The sequence below is a fragment of the Pongo pygmaeus genome, chromosome 9, assembly GCF_028885625.2.
Source record: "Pongo pygmaeus isolate AG05252 chromosome 9, NHGRI_mPonPyg2-v2.0_pri, whole genome shotgun sequence".
Lineage (NCBI taxonomy): Eukaryota > Metazoa > Chordata > Mammalia > Primates > Hominidae > Pongo > Pongo pygmaeus.
This window is the reverse complement of record NC_072382.2, coordinates 108,442,854-108,464,285: the sequence shown is the minus strand read 5'-3', so window position 1 is coordinate 108,464,285 and position 21,432 is coordinate 108,442,854. Positions and strand designations below refer to the sequence as shown.

General features: G+C 34.3%; 1 protein-coding gene across 1 annotated transcript in view; it reads left to right on the top strand.

The window, feature by feature from the left end:
* Positions 1-21,432, top strand: part of GUCY1A2 (guanylate cyclase 1 soluble subunit alpha 2) — a 372,058-nt gene that overhangs the window by 207,309 nt on the left and 143,317 nt on the right. The window contains exon 5 of the mRNA XM_054439506.2: positions 14,137-14,622. Within this exon, the coding sequence (XP_054295481.1) occupies positions 14,137-14,622 (486 nt within the window). The remainder of the gene's footprint in view (positions 1-14,136; positions 14,623-21,432) is intronic.

Sequence of the window (21,432 nt, the reverse complement as noted above, 5' to 3'; positions counted from 1 at the left end):
TGAAATAAGGCCACATACCTGCAATCAACTGATATTTGACAAAGTTGACAAAAATAAACAATAGAGAAAGTACAACCTATTTAATAAAGAGTACTGGGAAAATTGGCTAGCCATACACATAAGAATACAACTGAACTCCTATCTCTCATCATATACAAAAATCAACTCAAGATGGATCACAGACCTAAACATAATACTTGCAACTATAAAAATCCTTAAAAAAAATCTAGGAAAAGCTTTTCTGAACATGGGCCTAGTCAAATAATTTATGATGAAGACCCCAAAAGCAAATGCAACAAAGCCAAAAATAGACAAATGTGACTTTATTAAACTAAAAAGCTTCTGCACAGCAAAAGAAAAAAGTCAACAGAGTAAACAGACAACAGAACGGGAGAAAATATTTGTGAATTATGCCTCCAACAAAGAACTAATAGCCAGAATGTACAAGGAACTCAAACAACTCAACAAGAAAAAAGAATAAAGAGCTACATTAAAAGTGGGCAAAGGACATGAACAAACATTTCTCAAAAGAAGAAATACAAGCAGCCAACAAACACATGAAATAATGATCAGTATCCCTAATCTTTGGAGAAATGCAAATTAAAACCACACTAAGACATCATCATACAGCAGTCAGAATGGCTATTATTAAAAAGTCAAAAAACAATAGATGTTTGTGTGGATGCAGAGAAAAGGAACACACTGTTGGTGGGAATGTAAATTAGTTCAACCTCTATGGAAAACGGTATGGAAATAGCTCAAAGGACTAAAAATAGAACCACTGTTTGACCCAGCAATCCCACTTCTGGGTATCATTATATTAAAAATGACACCTGCATTTGAATGTTCATCACAGTACCTCACAATAGGAAAGTCATGGAACCAACCCAAGTGTTTACCAACTGTTGATTTTATTTTAAAAATGTGGTATATGCATGCCAAGTAATACTGTGTGGCCATGAAAAAGAATGAAATCATATCCTTTGCAGCAACATAGATGGAGCTATCTTAAGTGAACTAACTCAGAAGCAGAAAATCAAATATCACCTGTTCTCACTTATAAGTCTGCACTAAACAGTGGGTACACATGGACATAAAGATGGAAATAGTATACAATGGGTACTCCAAAAGCAGGGAAGGCAGGAGGGCTCTGAGCAATGAAAAATTACCTCTTGGGTACAATGTTCAATATTTGAGTGATGGGTACACCAGAAGCCCAATCCTCAACATTATTCAAAATACCCATGTGACAAACATGTACATGTTCCCCCTGAATCTACTTTTTTTTTCAGAAAAAAATAATTGATTGTTTTTATTTTTAGGAAACTAAACAGAAATATCATTTTCTTCCCTCTGATCTCATAGCACTTGACAAACAACAGGGTGTAGCAGTCCAAACCCTGGCACTGGAATCTACATTTTTTTTAAAAAGTAACAATTACAAGTAATATCTTCTATATCTTATTCCCTATTCTCCCTCTTCCTAGAATACATTCCAATGTCTTCAACTATTATTTTAATCACAAAATTGTTGATGACAAATTGTGATATTCAAGTGTGTCTTTTTTTCATTAATAGAGGTATTACTGTATAACTTGTGAAAGAAATGCTTTACTTTGATAAGGGAAAATGATGAGTACAGGAGTTAAAAAATATTCTTCTTAAACTCTAGAGCTTTTTGAGACCAAACCTCTCGGAATTTGTATTATTTATTCAAATTGTTCAGCTGGAGGCTATTATCCTAAGTGAATTAACACAGGAACAGAAAACACAGGAACAGAAAACCAAATACTGCATGTTCTCACTTACAAGTAGGAGCTAAACGTTGAGTACACATGGATGCAAAGATGGGAACAATAGAAACTGGGTCCTGCTTGAGGGAGGAGGCTGAGAGGAGGGTGAAGGTCGAAAAACTACCTATTGGCTACTATGCTGTCTACCTGGGTAATAAAATCATTTGTACACCAAACCACAGCAACACACAATTTACTCATGTAACAAACCTGCACATGTGCTCCTTGGACCTAAAATAAAAGTTGAGAAAAGAAAAAAAATAAACAATAACAGTGGAAAATTTCATAATTTTACTTCTGTATTATGGTCAATTAAAATTTTAATATTTAGCAAAGCAAAGAAAAAAACAAATTGTTCATATGGTAATGTAAAAAAATAAGTCTTGAATTTCTATGTGAATCCTAAAATTTGCAAAATAAATAAAACTAAGTTTAGCAGCTCTCTGTATTTCTTTAGCCATAGACTAAGCAACTGTTCTATTATTCCTTTAGAAAATTCCTTTTGTACTCAAATTTTCTTAATTCTGCTTATGCAACAGCCAGGATTCTCCGTATGTAACAATGGGTTTTGCCAACTTGGGTCCCAGCCTAAATTCTAGTTATTTGTTTTAAATATTTAATGCAATTCAGCCAGAATGCCAAAACACTATCCTTATTACTAAGCAATATATTAAACAAACACCCCTGACTTGTTCCTCACCCTTAATCCACAGAATTGAAATGAGGAATGGAAGAACAAATAAATTTTAACATAAAATAATAATAATAATTTAATGATAACGTAAAATAATACACAAACACATAATAATAATTGGATGTTAGTCTTTTTTAAGGCTTTATCAGAATATTCTGTGTTAAATTGGCTGGGTCAGAATGGCCAATAAGATTTTACACATCCAAATGGCGCTCTGTTACGCTAAGGAGGTTTTATTCATTCCTGTGTGACACTGTTAGTACTTTGTGCAGAATTGTTTTTGTAATATTTCCTTGAAAAAAGTGTAGAATTTTCTGTCTTTGCAGAACATTGAATGATGGTGCTATATATTTATTATAGCTTCTTGAAGTGTAGTTATATACACCAGATATGTAGAAATAGAACCCACATCTCCCATGGGATGTGTGAATAACAGTGTGGTGACAAAAGCACCCCAGGGGTTCAGGCTAACTGCTGGTTTTAAAGCAAGGAAAACTTTTAATTCTGTGCCTTTAATGTGTATGATTTACTGATTGTGCATATGTGCTGAAAAATAAAATCATTTTCACCCTATGGGAAAAAAGGCAGTTTGTTTGTGTAAGGTATTAAAGACTGCATATAAATTTAATATTCTCCACATAGCATAAAATTTAATGCTTGTTAAGTAAAATTGAATAAAGAATCTAAAAGCAAAACATAAACATTTCGTATCTGGAAAATTTGCACAACAGAATGCCAAAATATTTGTTGATGTTCTTCTTTCAACTATAAAGCATAGACCTATTTCCTTTAAATATTATATGAATCCTGCTGTGATTTAAAAAGAAAAGTGGCATCTAATCATGGAACATTAAATCGACTTGGTTATGTAGTTTATGGCTTATTTATCAAAAAAGAATTCAAATCCATTTTTAGAATAAATTTCTGAGATTTAAAGAATAGAAATGAAACTAAATGCAAACACACAAGAAAATAAAAAAGCACAGAAAGATAAATTGTCTGAAGGGCTATATTTTTGGTATTTTTGTTTATTTAATCAATAAACAATATGAATTATATAGTATCTCATCTCAACAAAGGCAACATTTCAATCTATTGAATAAACAGTAGCATAATTAGCCTTGAGTTAATATCCCCTCCTCACACATACACTTTTCTATGGTTCACTTCAGTAAAAAGGCAAATCTTTTCTGCTTTAGTTCCTGCATATTTAGAGTGCTTAGGCTAGGCCGGGTGCAGTGGGTCATACCTATAATCCCGGCACTTTGGGAGGCTAAGGCAGGTGGATCATTTGCGGCAGGACTTCGAGACCAGTCTGGCCAACATGTTTAAACCCTGTCTGTACTAAAAATACAAAAATTAGCCAGGAATGGTGGCGTGTACCTGTAGTTTCAGCTACTCGGGAGGCTGAGGCAGGAAAATCATTTGAACCTGGGAGGCAGAGGTTGCAGTGAGCCAATATCATGCCACTGCACTCCAGCCTGGGCGATAGAGTGAGACTCTGTCTCTAAATAAATAATATTTTTTAAAAAGTGCTTAGCCTAGTATTGGCTGCTCACTAATCAAGGCAGTGTGTGCTGAAGGTTGCAGTGGCTGTGACAATTTCTTAAGGAAGACCATAGTATTGGTAGGTTTTACATATTAAGTAAATATTTTTAAAACAAATAAATGGTTATTATAAATGCAGACATTAGGGTGATATTTTTTTAAAAAATAAATAGCCCTATGGGGGAAAGTTGGTTTTGTTTCAAAGCACCTTATTTTTTTTGAATAATTGTGTGTTAAGAATCAAAACACACATACACATCGAATGATTAAAACATAAGCAAGGAAAACAAACCTCTTCTACATTATTTTTATTTATTTAGTTTTAACTGAAAGTTTGTGTTCTTTGATCAACATCTCCTCAATCCTTCCATATCCCAGCCTCTGGTAACCACCATTTTAATCTCTGTCTATGAGTTTGAATTTTGTACTTCAAATATAGGTGAGGCCATGCAGTATTTGGATACTTGTCTTTCTGTACTTATTTCACTTTACATAATGTTCTTTATGTTCAAACATGGTGTCTCAAAAGACAGTATTTTTTTTCTTTTGTAAGGCTGAATGGTATTCTCTTGTGTATCCAGGCACACCTCAGAGATACTGTGGGTTTGGTTACAACCACTCCAATAAAACAAATATTACAAGAAGGCAAATCACACAATATTTTTTGCTTTCCAGTGCATTTACAGTTCTTTTCACACTATACTGTAGTCTGTTAAGTTTGCAATAGCATTATGTCTGAAAAATGTATATACCTTAATAAAAAAAACTTTATTGCTAAAAATGCTAATGATTATCTGAGCCTTCATCAAGTCATAATCTTTTTGCTGGTGGAGGGTCTTACCTTGATGTAAATGGCTACTGACTGATCAGGGTGGTGGTTGCTGAAGGTTGGGGTGGCTCGAAGAATTTCTTAAAATAAGACAACAATGAAGTTTGCTGCATTGATTGACTCGTCCTATCACAAAACATTTCCTTATAGCTTGCAATGCTGTTTGATAGCATTGTATTCACAGTAGTACTGCTTTCAAAATTTGAATATGTCTTCTCAAACTTTGTGCTGCTTTATCAACTAATTTTAGGTAATATTCTAAATCTTTTGTTGTCATTTCAACAATGTTCACTGAGTCTTCAGCAGGAGTAGGTTGCTTCTCAAGAAACCACTTTCTTTGCCCGTCCGTAACTTCTCATTCATTTAAGTTTTATCATGAGATTGCAGCAATTCAGCCACATCTTCAGGCTCCACATCTAATTCTAGTGCTTTTTGCCATTTCTACTGTATCTGCAGTGATATCCTCAGCTGAAGTCTTGAAGCTCTCAAAGTCATCACTGAGGGTTGAAATAAACTTCTTCCAAACTGTTAATGCTGAAGATGCCTTCTTTAAACCTCATGAACCGTCCCCTGCTAGCTTCAAGCTTTCTTCTGCAGCTTCCTCACCTCCCTCAGCCTTCATAGAATTAGAGATCTAAGGCCTTTCTCTGGATTAGGCTTTGTCTAAACAGAATGTTATGGCTGATTTGATCTTCCATGCGTACTACTAAAACTTTCTCCATATCAGCAATAATGCTGTTTTACTTTCTTATCATTTGTGTGTTCACCGGAGTAGCATTTTTAAAAATTTCCTTCAAGAACCTTTCATTTTCATTCGCCACTTGGCTAACTGACTTAAGAGGTGTAGTTTTCCACTTATCTCAGCTTTCGACATGCCTTTCTTACTAAGCTTAATCATTTCTAGCATTTGATTTAAAGTGAGAGCCCTGCAACTTTTATTTTCACTTGAACACTTAGAGGTCATTGTAGGGTTATTCATTGGTTTAATTTCAATATTGTTGTTCTCATGGGATAGGGAGCTCTGAGGAGAGGGAGAAGAACTGGGAACAGCTGGTTGGTGGGGCACTCAGAACACACACGATGTTGATTGATAAAGTTCACTGTCTTATATGGGTGTGGTTTGTGGTGCTCCAAAACAATTACCATAGTAACATCAAGGATCACTGATCACAGGTTACCATAACACATATAATAATGAAAGAGCTTGAAATATTATGAGAATTGCCAAAATATGACACAGAGACATGAGATGAGCATATGATATTGGAAAAATATCACCAGTAGATTTGTTCAACAGAAGGTTGTCACAAACTTTCAATTTGTAAAACCATGCAATATCTGCAAAGGGCAATAAAGTGAAGCACAATAAAATGAAGTATGCTTGTATATACCACATTCCATACCACAATTATCCATTCATCTGTTGATCACAATTATCCATTCATCTGTTGATGGACACAGGTTTATTCCATATTTTGGCTATAGTGTGTAATGCTGCAGTGAACATGGGGTGCAGATGACTGTCATTTGATTTCATTTTTTAAATACATACTCAGTAGTGAGATTGCTGGATCATATAGTAATTCTATTTTTACTTTTTTGAAGAATGTTGATACTGTTAGTCATCATGGCTGTACTAATTTCCACTCCCACCAATAGTGTACAAGGATTCTCTTTTCTCCACATTTTGCTGGTACTCATTATTTTTCATCATTTTAATAGCCATTCTAACAGTTATCAGGTGATATCTCATTGTGGTTTTAATTTGTATTTATCTGATGATTAGTGATGTTGGACATTTTTTTCATATTTCTCTTGGCTATTTGTATGTCTTCTTTTGAGAAATGTCTGTATTCAGGCCTTTTGCCCATTTAATTTGGTTGTTTTCTTCTTAGTTGAGTTCTTTATATATTTTGGATACCAAACTCTTGTAAGATATATGGTTTGCAAATATTTTCCCAATTCTGTATGTCGTTTCTTCACTCTGTTGATGTTTCTTTTGCTGTGCTGAAGCTTTTTAATTTGATAGAATCTCATTGATCTCTTCTCATTTTTATTGTCTGTGCTTTTGAGGTCATGTCCAAAAAATTGCTGTTCAGAGCAATGTCAAGGAGCTTTTCCTCTATGTTTTCTTTTAGTAGTTATTTTCTAGTCTTAAATAGGAACTATTGGAACTAAAGTTATAGGAGCTATTTTTGCTGGAGGTCCTAGTGCAAATACTCCAAGCTTAAAGGATAAACTTTGCATAATGGTAAATCTTGGGGGCAAGATGACATCTATCAATATGTTTTAAGGAAAATTCATATTGTAATTGTTTAATTTGGGCCAGATATAACTGTCATTTCATATGCTTCATCATATCCTAGCTAGAAGATGAATGTTAGAGGACAAATGAATTATTTCTTCATTAACTTAGCTGATGTAGTCTTTAGGAAGGGGTGGAACTGCACCACATGTAAATGTTCCTTCCCCTTTTATTTTCTGGAAGACACTGAAAAAATAGTGTTAATTCTTTTTCAAATAGTTGTTAGAATTTTCCAGCAAAACTATTTGGCCTGAAGATTTTTTTTTTCAAAAAAATTTAAATTATACATTTCATGTTTTTAATGGTTATAAAATGATTCAGATTATCAGTTTCATCTTGGTTGAATTTTGGTAGTTTGTGTTTTTTCAAGGGATTGGTTCATTTAAACTGTCAAATTTTTTAATGTAAAGCTGTTTGTGATATCCCCTTATTATTCTTGTAATGGCTATATTATCTATAGTGATAACCCCTATCTTGTTCCTTATGTTGATTTTTGTTTACTTAGCTGTCATTTTTATCAGTGTTTCTAGGCTTTACTGATTTTATTGATGTTTTTTCTAAGAAACCATTTTTTTGCTCATTTTCTTTATTGTTTTCCTGTTTGTAATTTCATTGATTACCTCTCTTATGGTTTTTGTTTCTTCCCTTCTGCTTGCTTTGGGTTTATTTTGCTCTTATATTTTTCATTTTCTGAGGTAGACACTTGGATTATTGATTCGTGATTTGTTCTCGCCTTGATTATAAGCACTCTCTTCACTGCTTTGGCTGCATGCTACTTATTTTAATATGCTGTATTTCCATTTTGATTTCATTTTATGCGGTTTAATTTCTCTTAACAATTCCTCTTTTAAAATGAATTGTGTAGAAAAGTGTTGTTTCATTTTCACATTGTTAGGGATTTTTCTGTTGTCTTTCAGTCATTGATTTCTAGTATTATTTCACCTAGTTAACATACTCTGTACAACTTCAACTTTTGAAATTTATTCTGGTATTTTTTTATGGCCTAGGATTTGGTCGGTATATGTTCCATGATCTCCTTGGGTTTTTTTTTTTTTTTTTTTTAAAGAAAGTATTCTGCTATTGTTGGGGTATCAAATTATTTTAGATATTAATTAGATCGTATTTGTAGATTTTGTTGTTTTTGTAGATTTTGTTGTTAAGGTATCAGTTTTCTGTGGTTACTGTAACAAATTACCACAAACTTGGTAGCTTAAAACAACATAAATTTATTCTTTCATAGTCCTGCATGCCAGAAGTCAAAGTGTCAAAAGGACCATGCTATCTCCAGAGGCTCTGGGGTAGTATCCGTTTCTTGCTTCTTCTAGCTTTTTGTGGCTGCTGGCAGGTCTTGAGGCTTCTTGGCTTGAGGTCACATCACTCCAGTCTATGTCTCTTTGTTCACGTCACCTTCTCCTTTGTGCGTGGTGTGTGTGTGCATGTGTTTGTGTGTGTGTGTGCATGTGTGGTCTCCCTCTGCCTTCCTCTTGTGAGGCCACTCATGATGATCAAAGTATCAGAATGTATAATATTATCATATTTGTCTCAGTCATCGCATATGGTTTAGACAACTCATGAGGAGAAGATAATCTATGTATTTACCCATATTTCTAGTCCTTCCATTCCTTTTCTTCCTTCCTGGTGCTCAAAGATTTTTTTCTCTTATCTTTTTCTTTGTTTAAAGACCTTTCTTTAGCCATTCTTTAAGAGTAGATCTGCTAGGACAAAGGTTTTTAGTTTTTGTTTGTCTTCAGATGTCCTTTCACCCCACTTAATTCTTGGAGGATAGTTTTCCCAGATGTAGAATTCACAGTTGACAGTTCTTTATCAATTTTTGAAAAATAATGTGCTACTTTCTTCTGGCCTCTATAATTTTAGATGACAAATCAGCTGCCATTCAAATTGATGCTTCCTATAAGTAATGTGTCATGTTTCTCTGGCTGCTTTCAGGATTTTTTTCTTTGTATTTAATTTTTAGAAGTTTAACTATGATGTATCTTGGAGTGAATTCCTTTGAGTTTATCCTTATTTAGAATCCATATAGTTGAATCTGTGGGTTTATGTCTTTCACCAAATTTAAAACATTTTCATCTATAGTTTATTCAAATACTATTTCAACCTTACTCTCCCCTATACTTTTGGAACTCTTAGGATATGAATGTGGATTTCTTTTTTATTGTCCTAAAGATCCCTAAAACTTTTTTCAGCCTATTTTCTCTGTTGTTCAGATTGAGTAAATTCTATTAAGCTGTCCTCAATTCACTGATTCTATCCTCTGTCATCTCCATTCTAATTTTGAGCCCACCCAGCATGTTTTCTATTTTTGTTGCTGTATTTTTCAGTTGTATAATTTCCATTGGTTATTTTTATATTTCTATTGCTTTACTGAGATTTTGTGTTTTAAAAATTCATTTAAAAAGAATTTATAATTGCTTGTTGAAGTATTTTCTTATGCCCTCTTTAAAATTCTTGACAGATAATTCCAACATCTGATTCATTTTAGTGTTGGCGTCAATCGATTGTCTTTTCTCATTCAAGTTGTGATTTTCTTGGTTCTTATTATGATTCTTATTATGACGGTTGACTTTCTATTATATTTTTGATAATTTGGGTATTGTGTTAGGAGACACTAGATTCTATTTAAAATTTTTATTTTAACAGTCAATTCCTCTATTTAGGTTTGGCATGTAGGTCCTGGCCTACTTTTGTGGGTTTTAGTTGCAATGACTGTGTAATTTTCAGAGGTTATGTGGTGCTGTTTTCATCTTGGTTTATTTCATGCCTCATGGCTCCCACTGTCCTTGGTAATGCTGCTTGAGGGTGCAGAGCAAGCTTCTCCAGTTCAGATATCCTTATGTCTCTATATGGAGGGGATTTTTCAGCCCATGTGGATGAAGAGTAATTCCTAGCTGGGCATTTGTTGTGCAAAATTTCTCTTGCTGGTGACTCTAGCCATACAATTTCTTGGGTAGTGAGTGATGGTGGGTGTGAGAGGGAGAATATCAGGACATTAAGGACATGGAAGCTTCTCAGGCTGCTTTTTTAGCTAGAGCTATTTCTTTGAAAGCAAATGTTGCTCTGTGAGAGCAATAGCCCTTCTGGAAGCCCCTTTAATTATTGAAGCACTGGGGACATATCATTCTGTTTGTGCTTTCATAAATTACATTGCAAGGATCTGAAAGACCAGAAACCAAATCTGGAAGTGCCCATTTTTTGTTACTGAACTGAATTTTAAAGAATAGTCATGCAAATCTGTATCAGCAGCTACATCTATATCTGTAGCAACAACTTCTCTCTTTTCAACTGCCCATTGTGAACATCTCTTTAAAGTTGTTTTGCCATCACATTGATTTATATTTAAAATTGTAATTGCATTGCTTCTCTCTCCTTCACCATCAGGCTTCCACAGTGGTTAAGAGTGTTTCCTTTGGAGTCAGTCCAGTTTGGGTTTGAGTGTTGACCTTACTGCTTATTAGCTGTGTATTCTTAGCAAATCTCTTAACCTCCCTAAATCTTAAAACTGAGGATAGTAATAGCTAGCAAAAGAGTAAAATTCAGTAACAAAGTATAAATTAAGTATTAATTAAGTACTCAGCACAGTACATGGGCAATAGCAAGTACTCAAAGATGTGTTGAGTTAGCTACAGGCATCATCCTCCTCAGCATCATTATCATCTTTTCCAGTTTATAGATAAGGAAACCGGGGCTTTGAAAGGATAAGGAACTGAACGTAGGTCAGTTTTCCCACTTACTTGTCAGGAGAGTTGAAATTCAAATTCAGGCCTGACTTCTTCCAAATCCTTCTTTTCAAACTATTATGTAACACTGCATCAAATGATTTTCTTATAAAACTTGAAGTTCCATGAGAGCATGGATTAGGCCATGCTCAAGATATGCAAAAATATAAAACATGTAATGTGCAGTTATATGACCTGGACTTACTCAATTCTGATTACTTATTGATAACAGTGGTAAATATTTTCATAGAACTATCTGTGCATTAACATACGACAAACCCCCATGACATGAATTTACCTATATAACAAACCTGCTCATGTACCCCCCAACCGAGTATAAAAGTAAAATGAAAAAAGAAATAATGCAGATAGTTTAACAGAACCTGACAAGCAAGGTTTGTGATAGTATGACATTTAACCCTTTACTATAGCTCAGAGCAAAATACTCCCCTTTGTTATGCTTGCCAATTTCTGAAATCTGACAGATATTATGACAATTTATTTTTCTGATGTCTGTGCTATCTCATTGAAACTTTAATATGATGTAAGGTGCAATAAAACCTTAGATAGATGTTTATATTTTAAGCAATTTTCCACAGTTCTTTTACATACAAATATGTAGTTCTTATAATAGTTTTGCTTGTTGCTAAGTTAATAAATGCAAATAATGATGAATTTCTGAATTGATAATTATGAGAAACATAATTCAAGAAGGATAATTTATATTATTTTCCGATTAAAATAAAAATGCATTGGTGACAGAGATACAAATGGTGCCATTGAATCTGCCCATTTATTAAATAAAAAGTTCACTGATAGAAAATATTGAAAAGGAAGTTATTTACTTTATTTGGGCTTATCATCTATGAATTGTTTTTCTGTAGTGTAGGCAATCAACAACTTTTTCTTCTTTCAGGGTCTGTTTATGTAGAGATTTCAGAAAACAAACTAATGGCCACATATAAATCAAGGACATATTTACTGTTTTATATTTTTGAGACAGGAATGTGAACTATTCAGTTTAGACTTTTTATAAATTAATATTTAAAATGCATTACATATAGGAAATAATATATGTTAATTTATGCATACATACATACATACACTGATTCCATATTTAAAATTAAGATGGAGATGATAAAGGCGAAAGAGAATAAGGTCTAGTTGTGATGGTAAATGTTAAAGTTGATACCTAGGAAGAAAAGAGAAAGAAAAAGAAAACAGGAACCAATGGAAAAAAATTAGAGAGTGGAGTCCAAGCCATGAAGAAGAGAGACCAGCAGAAGGAGAGACAAACACCAAATAAAGAGAGGAGGGTGAAAAAAGTGTAACTCCAAGAAACAAGGGAGAAGAAAGAAGAAAGCAAGATGGAGAAGAAAAAAGAAGTAATTGGAAAGAAATGTGGAGAGAGAGAGAGAGAGACTACATAGAAGTTTAAATATATGAGTATCAGATGCTATCATTGCCATTTAAAAATATGATTAACTCCATTAAGCTTATCAAGGTTTTTGCACTTAGGTCAATCTTAAAAAAATTTATATAATAATTTTTAAACTATGGGATTGTACATTATGTGTATCTTCCCTACCATGCCCTTAAGATCCTAATAACAAGAAAGTATGTATTATTAGCAACACTCCTCCCCCAAAGAACATACGAAACATATACAAAACAATCTGTAAATATTTTACAGGACAATTATTTTCTTTTTACTCAAACCATAGCCTGCAGTATTTTGAGAGCCTATTTTAGGTGGTGAATTTAGAATGTCTTCCTCCTCCTATTCTCTGGCCGATATAGATTTGGTTCTCCACCATACTGTGATACGTTTGAAAAGGGGAACCATATTTTATCTTTCTATCCTTATCATCCAGAGCAGAGCATTACTAGTAAATAGAAAATAATCAATATTTTAGTGAGTAAATAAGAGTAATATAAATAAAAGGATGAAATACTGAACTTTAGCAGAAATTTTACATAAGGTAAAGTGAGCATTTAATTCCATAAAAATTATAACATCAAGCAAGATTCCATTTTATTTTCTCATACAAACAAGATCTTGGTGAATGGTACAAGGGAGAAAAGTAAAAATATCAACAGACTTAAAAATCCAAATTCCAATAGTTTATTCCATATTTGTTCAGTGCCACCAGTTTTTATCAACTAGCTTAACTATTTAGCTATAAAGAAGACAGGAAAATACATGTATTGAGCACATTCCATGTGGTAGTGGAACATAGATGACACTGATGTACAGTCCCAACTGGTCGACTTTTAGCCTATTCTTTCTAAGTAATTGCAACTAGCTTCTTCTCCAGGTGTGCTTAGTTTAACCTTAGTCCAATCCAAATAGTTATAGTTGTAGCCATACCCCAGCTTCACCTTCCTTTTCTACTGGTGCTCATTGTTCGTGCCCTCTGAAGGTGTTCATTAGGCTACCAGGCATAAGCTTGTGTTCACTAAGTTTCCCATTAAATCTCAGTTCCCTAAATTCTCCAGTGAAAGGGCATAGAAAAGAGGAATAGATTTAAATTACTTTACCCTCAGATTCTTTATCATATGACCCAGATTCCTTTAGTATTATAATTATTATTTTTTCATTTATTTTTAGCTTATATGAACATGCTAGTTGAGTGATATTTTCTGATAATGCTAGCTTAATATCTGGTTTATATTTTTATTCTTAAGAATAAGAGAACTGTCCACTAATCTAACAAGTGCAATGACTAGTACATTTTCAAAGTACTACAATAGTTGAAAAATGATTTACATAAGGCCAAACAATTACTTTGATTCATTTTAATTATTTTCTGAAAGGGGTATTATTTTAATGACAGTTAAATATAGTTATTTTGACAGATGGATTTACCATAATTTTATTATTATTTAGCAGGCTGAAAGCTTTTGAATTGGCTTATAAACCAGTTTCTTGATGTACCTTGGAGTATCATCTTGAATAAAAAATATTTTCCTGTTTCATTTTTCACTGATCTCACTTTCCATTTCATTATTGTCTTTAGAAAGTAGCTGAGTGAGATATAAAACAATTGTTTCTCTTCAGAACCATGAATTTTAAACTGGCTGAAAATCAGATTTGAATTTGCTTATATGAATGTAGTAACTCAGTATTGCTAATAAAACATTTTTTCTTTCTATTCATCAGATAATATTTTTAAATTTTGTGAACCTTCTATGTGAAGAGTACTGATCAAAATTCCATGTTAATTTCACAGGTGATGGAAGTCAAAGGACAAATGATCCATGTTCCAGAATCAAATTCCATTTTATTTTTGGGCTCTCCATGTGTGGACAAGTTGGATGAACTCATGGGCCGAGGGCTACATCTCTCAGACATCCCTATCCATGATGCCACCCGAGATGTCATTTTGGTTGGTGAGCAGGCAAAGGCCCAAGATGGGTTGAAGAAAAGGATGGATAAATTAAAGGCCACTTTAGAAAGAACTCACCAGGCCCTGGAAGAAGAGAAAAAGAAGACAGTGGATCTTCTATATTCTATTTTCCCTGGTGATGTAGCCCAGCAATTGTGGCAAGGGCAGCAAGTACAGGCCAGAAAGTTTGATGATGTCACCATGCTCTTTTCAGACATTGTTGGCTTCACAGCCATATGTGCCCAGTGTACTCCCATGCAAGTAATCAGCATGCTGAATGAACTGTACACCAGATTTGACCACCAGTGTGGATTTTTGGATATTTATAAGGTAAGGGAGTTTAGTTACTTATATATAAATGTTTTTTAATAGTAAATTGTCATGTTAATTAAATTGATTTTTTTACTTAAACTTGATACTAATTGACAACTCTTTAATTCAGAAATCTTTATAGATAATACAGGTATTTCTTCTTTATGAGTAAACTTGCAATATGAGTTCATTTGTATTGACATAGATAACTGTGAAGAATCATGATATTGCTCAGTAAGGAAAAATTCTATATAGCTACTCCTCTAAGTTTATTTTTATTAAAAAATTAAACTTGTTGAATTCTAGGTAACTTTTTACCACATAATTATTCTTGCTTAGAAAATGGGGTTCCAATATAAACTAAGAATTTTATTTTGACAGTTAAAAAGAAATAGCAAGTTATGTTAAAATATGCATTGTATTGTCAAATATGGCTAATCAGTATTTTGCACTGCATTATTAATTAAGTGAGATCTCTTTAATTCTTAAAAAAACCTATATATAAATACTCTAGCTATTACTCAAATGACTAATGGGTTTTTGAGGAAGTATCTTAATTTTCCAAGCTACATAATGGAAAAATTTCCAAAATTGGTGCCAAACACCATTGTTGGTTTGATTTGGTGAACTCCTTATTAATTTCTTATTAGCATCATAGCAATATTTTGAGTCATTTAGCTCCATATCTACCTGATCAATAACTCTACAACTTTACCTAGAATCTTATGTAGATTGCACAATGTCAGGGCACAGGGCTTTTTTTTATATGAAGGGAATCAAGTACTTTCAGTATAAATAGTTGTAAACTGCAGGTTTTATTTTCTTCTTTACTAATACATATTGACCAGCTACTTATTTTTACAGTATGATCTTCACGTAAGCAGATTTGGAAAGAACCTGTCTCATTCACTTTGTAAATTTTATATTATCATCCAGAGGGTGTTTTTATGAAGGTGTGTCTTCTTGGGGAAAGGAACTCTTTAGTTTTATTATGTAGACTATATAGCTAATGTTAAATATTTTAATTGAATCTCTTCTGAGTGGTAAACATTCAGTATGAAGTATGTATGAGGGATTTTCCTTGTTATAGAAAATTAAGTTCTTATAAATTATCTTTAACTCCCTTATAATTTATTGGTATATAATTTACAGCAGTGGTAGCCAAATGTCTGATTCTAAACCAGAGAGATACTATAATGTTAAACTGTCACTTCCAGGACAGAGGAGATCAGCTGAATTTGGCAACACTTTCCTTCCTCCATACCTGGGGCACTATTACACCAGTCTCTGCAACAATCAATCTTTTCCCTCTAAACTACTGATTTGCAGTGTTCGCTTCCTCCAGATAAAGCAGTCATTTTGTTTTGTTTTGTTTTGGTTTGGTTTTTTAGCCCTAAGTTCATACAACTAAATGAGAATGATAATAAATAAATTATTATCTGGAAAAAACATGGGAATCCCTGACAAACATAAGTATCAGTTAGATTTTGAGAAAAGAAGAAATGTGATGCTTCTGAGTATGCCAAAACAGGTTCAAGGTTTTAAAATATGATTTGATTTCTTAGACATCAAGCATTCATTCCCTTGATATAAGTTAGGACATCTCACAGAAAAACAGTAGAAATACTCTGTATGAGCTTCACATTTTCCTATGTATTATTAAACCATGGACAGTTTCATATAGTCATGAATAATAATCAAGTTTTAACTTACAAAATGTTTATATAAATATATATATACACACACACACACACACATAATAATTCTAGTTCACAACTTTTCTTAAACTAAACTTGTTTAGGAAATTTTGCAATTAATTACAACTAAATAAGATTCCAGGACTTGGTGTTCTTAACATATCTTCAATGCTAGTGTATTAATCAGGGTTCTCTAGAGGGATGGGACTAATAGGATAGATGTATATGTGAAAGGGAGTTTATTAAGGAGTATTGACTCACACAGTCACAAGGTGGAATCCTACCATAGGCTATCTGCAAGTTGAGGAGCAAGGAAGCCAGTCCGAGTTCCAAAACCTCAAAAAGTAGGGAAGCCGACAGTGCAGCCTTCAGTCTGTGGCCGAAGGCTTGAGAACCCTGAGCAAACCACTAGTGTAGGTCCAAGAGTCCAAAAGCTAAAGAACTTGGAATCTAGTGTTTGAGGGCAGGAAGCATCCAGCACAAAAGAAAGATGGAGGCCAAAAGACTCAGGCCAGTCTAATCCTTCTACATTCCTCTGCCTGCTTTTATCCTAGTCATGCTGGCGGCTGATTAGATGGTACCCACCTGGATTGAGGGTGGGTCTGCCTCTCCCAGTCCATTGACTCAAATGTTAATCTCCTTTGGCAACACCCTCATAGACACACCTAGGAACAATACTTTTTATCCTTCAATCCAATGGCGTTTACACTCAATATTAACTATCACAGCTAGTAAGTATATGTATCTAGGATAGGCGTATAGGGCAGCTTTGGCTGCTTATTCAGGATTAGGGAGGTTGAGTTTGGGAGATCCAGACTGGAAATACAATATATGCTAAATCCATAGCAATAATGGTTTGGCCAGAGAGGGAAAGACAAAAAGATATTAGTCCTGTATAGGATAAAAAAAGCACATTGGGAGAAATGCATTAGGAGGGATATAAATTAGAAAACTTCTATTTGACCAGCCTGATTTGTAATCTTCATAAACATTCTAGTGTATTTTCTAGAAAATATACACAGTGCGATTTTAAACCATGAACTATTTTCTAAATGTTTTATGGCTATTGAAACAAAGAATCCCAGAGGTGGTAGAATTTTTTGTAAGGACCACAAATCTTACTTTATGAAATGAAAAGAGTTTTGCTAGATTGAAAGTATGTATAGAATTTGGGTAATTATGTAGAATAACCATACCACAGAGAAAAATAAGGTACAGCCCACCTTTTATGTTAGAAATGTGAAAGGAAGCCAGGTAAAACTAAATGCCAAGAGAAAAGAACTAGATGGAGTGGCCCACATGGGGCTTTCATAGTGTGCTACAACATGAGATACTAGTCTCTAAATTTGTGGTTGCCCCTCTCTTCTTGTCATTACTCCATGTTTTCCTATCATCAGGTAGATGATAGAGTGAAGAATTATAATTTCAGTGGTAGAATTCAGATAAATTAAGACATAATATGACCATTCTGCTAAAATAATCAAGCTTTCTATAAACTAGAGGGTTGAGGAAGAAGCTGTGGATTTTGCTGTGCATATATCAAGCACTGAGAAAATGAAAGCCTTTCTAATGTTTAACTGCCAAGATGTTACAGGTGTATGAATACTAAGTAAGAGCTAGGCAAATTGAAGAAAGCCTGGGTTCTAATTTTGTTTCTCTTGTAATTAGAAAGGCAAATTTTCAGTAAAAGTCAACATAAACAACATACATAATATTTTGCTTCTCAGATTGTTCTCACAGGAACATAAAGAACCAGTATCTAATTTTGTAAATCAATGGCATATAAATAATAATAATAATAATAATAATGGCATTGACTGTTGAAGCAAATTAATGTACATTTTGCTTTGTTTTACATTTGTCTTTGGGAAAACCTTTGATTTTAGATGAGCAGGGAGAAAGACTTTGCCTTTCTCTGATTCCGTTCTGCCATGGTTGCAGTGTTCCAGTGCTATTTTAAATACAATCTTTAGCATCCCCATCTTTTCACCTTTAAGCACTTTAACTTGACTTTTCTCCAGTTCTATACCCCATAAAAGAAAGATATTCAGTGCATCAGTCTCATAGTTACATCATAAGCATTTCAGTGAGCTTTCCTATACTCAAAGAGTTTAGAATAGCATCTGCTACATAGTAGTAAATGTAAATATTAGCTGCCATTAGAACTTCTCAGACAGGTGTATCCATCTAGACATACAGGGATGTGTGTTATGTGATTATGTTTGTGTGTGTGTATGTGTGTGTGTGTGTATATATACACACATACCTAGTAGGCCCAGAGCTTTTTAGAAAAGAATAAAATATGATCTCATTTAATCCCTCCTTGAATAACATGTGGCATTATGTGCATTTTCAGATAAGAAAACTGAGTTTTGGAAAGGTTAAATCCAGATAATGTAGCTCACAAGTCAGAATTTGAACTGAGACTTGTCTGATTCTAAAGCCTATAGTTTTTGTACAATTTAGGCTGTGATCTAGACAAAGATCAAATGATAGAAACAAAGAGTGGAAACTGTTTAAAAATGATGTTACAGAATCAATAACTGTGTTATACTGTCAAGTAGGAGAGTCTCCTGTCTGCTATCTTTTCTCTTTGTTAGAAACCAGCCAGCACCTCTGTCTTCATTCCTCCTATGGAAAGTGGCATACCAAAAGAGGTATTGTGGGAGCAGTGGTCCCAGGTGCAGGCAATAAGGGGTATATTTTTTAAATAGTGAAGTGGAATAAAAGTTGATCTGGTTTTAAAAATCATCTTGCCCAGGTAACTCTAAAAATGTTAGTGATGGCCGGGCACGGTGGCTCACGCCTGTAATCCCAGCACTTTGGGAGGCCAAGATGGGTGGATCGCCTGAGGTCAGGAGTTCGAGACCAGCCTGGCCAACCTGGTGAAACCCTGTCTATACTAAAAATACAAAAATTAGCCAGGCATGGTGGTGGGTGCCTGTAACCCAAACTAGTCATGAGGCTGAGGCAGGAGAATTGCTTGAACCCAGGCGGTAGAGGTTGCAGTGAGCTGAGATCACGCCATGCACTCCAGCCTGGGCAACAGAGTGAGACTATGTCTCAAAAAAAAAAAAAAAAAAAAAACCTGCACATTGCGCACATGTACCATAAAACCTAAAGTATAATAATAATAATAATAATAAAATTTTTTTAAAAAGTTAGTGATAAAGTAGTTTTCTCTGTCAGAGTAAAGGTAGAGGGGGAGTATTCCCATCACAGCCTTCAAGTGTGGTTTGCAAATGTCCATGGCATTAAACATTGTCAGGTTTAGATTGGGAAGAAGGAACAGTAAGACAAGATTGGGCAACCAGGTAATACCAGGACCCAAATTCTATTACATTAGGGAACCTGATGTTAAAAATCTGAAAAACAACAACACAAAGTTCATATTGGCAAGGAAATGTAAGTATTATAAGTCTAGCTGGAAAAGCAGAGTTCAGGCCAATTAGCAAAGTAGGAAATCCAGGCTCACTCATAGGGAATATGAGTGGGCCCAAGGGGACTAGATGATAGGAACTGGAAACCAGGCAACATGTCTAAGTACAAAGTATAAATATGGGTATCAGTACAAACTTTGATAAAGAAGCAGAGTCTTTTCCCTGGACAGAATTAAGCTTAGAATCAGAGGGTGCACAGGACAAGTCTACAGTGTCAAAGAGGAACTGAATATGGCAACCTCATCAAAGGATATAGAGATGTCCACTGAGCTTTTAAATGCTAAAACAGGATTAGAATCACTGAGATACTAGAGTTAGGAGGCTGGTTATATCCCTCCTTGAAAATGCAGAAAATGTGCTTGGGGACACTCTTGGAATTAATACAGTGTGAAAATTACTAGATACATTGACTTCTTCTAAAAGTCTTTTAAGGCCAATGAAAACACTGTGTTAACTTTATAAACTGCAAACTCCATAAATCCAATACCAATTAAAGGGGTCAGAAAAGCCATTAAGATCATGTACATTTCATTTAATTTATGCCAGCATATTATTACGCTTTAGTCTTCTATTGACTATAGACTCCTATTAACTATAATTCCTTAACCACTTTGTGGGAAAAAAAATCTAGACATTCTGTCTTAATACATTTTGTGCTGTCATAATAGTATACCTGAGACTGGGTTATTTATGAAGAACAGAAATTTAATCCCTCACAGTTCTTAAGACTGGGAAGTTCAAGATGAAGGTGCTGGCATCTGGTGTGGGTCTCCTTGCTATATCCCCACGTGGATGAATGCAAAAGGGCAAGAGAGAGCAGAGTGAACCTATTCCTACAAGCTCTTCAAAGGGTGGCTCCATATTCATGACCTCTCATTAGGTCCCACCCTCAATACTTTTGTACTGGGGATTAAGTTTACGACGTACAAATTTTGAGGAACACATTCAAACCATAGCACATTCTAAAAATAAATACAAAATGCAAATGAATAGTGATAAATATCCATGATAGAGACACTTGTACATAAGCTTGTATATAAGTGATCAGTGTTTGCTTTTGAGTGTGCATGTTAATATCCCAGGGAAACTGAGAGTCAGGCAAGCCCTTCTAGTCTGGGTATCTTGGTGAAGACTGCCGGGGCTTTTCACCGATATACTCACAGCAGCTGAGTTTGTACACTGGCTAAGGAGCTATAGCCGACATAAATCCCCATCTTTAACCTCCTTTGTAAAAGCTGAAAACAGATGTTTCTGACATAGAGTTTTAGGGCTACACAGCTTTATGCCTCAAGAATTTTGATTTGTCTTGCCACTTGATAGGAAGTTACTAAAGCCCTCTCTTCTTCGCTGGACCTTCAGCCAGCCTCCAGAAAATGCAACAGATTCTCAAGAATATCACTTCAACATGAATTAGATTTCACAGAAAAATGAAATGCTTCACTTCCACCTTGTTTCGTTGTAAAACAGAAAGCCTTTCAAAGTACTTAGGTACTTAGGTTATTGTTGGAATTTTATAAATATGTATATGCCATTTTACGTCATTTGCAGCATGACATGCCAGTTGCACTTAGTAAAGAGTAACTGCTTCATTTTTCCCCAAGATTTACATATTTTCTCTTTTAATGATCAGTGCACACACTTTAAATTGAGCACTGTTTAAGATTTATGTTAGTTCTCTTCAGTAGTCTCCA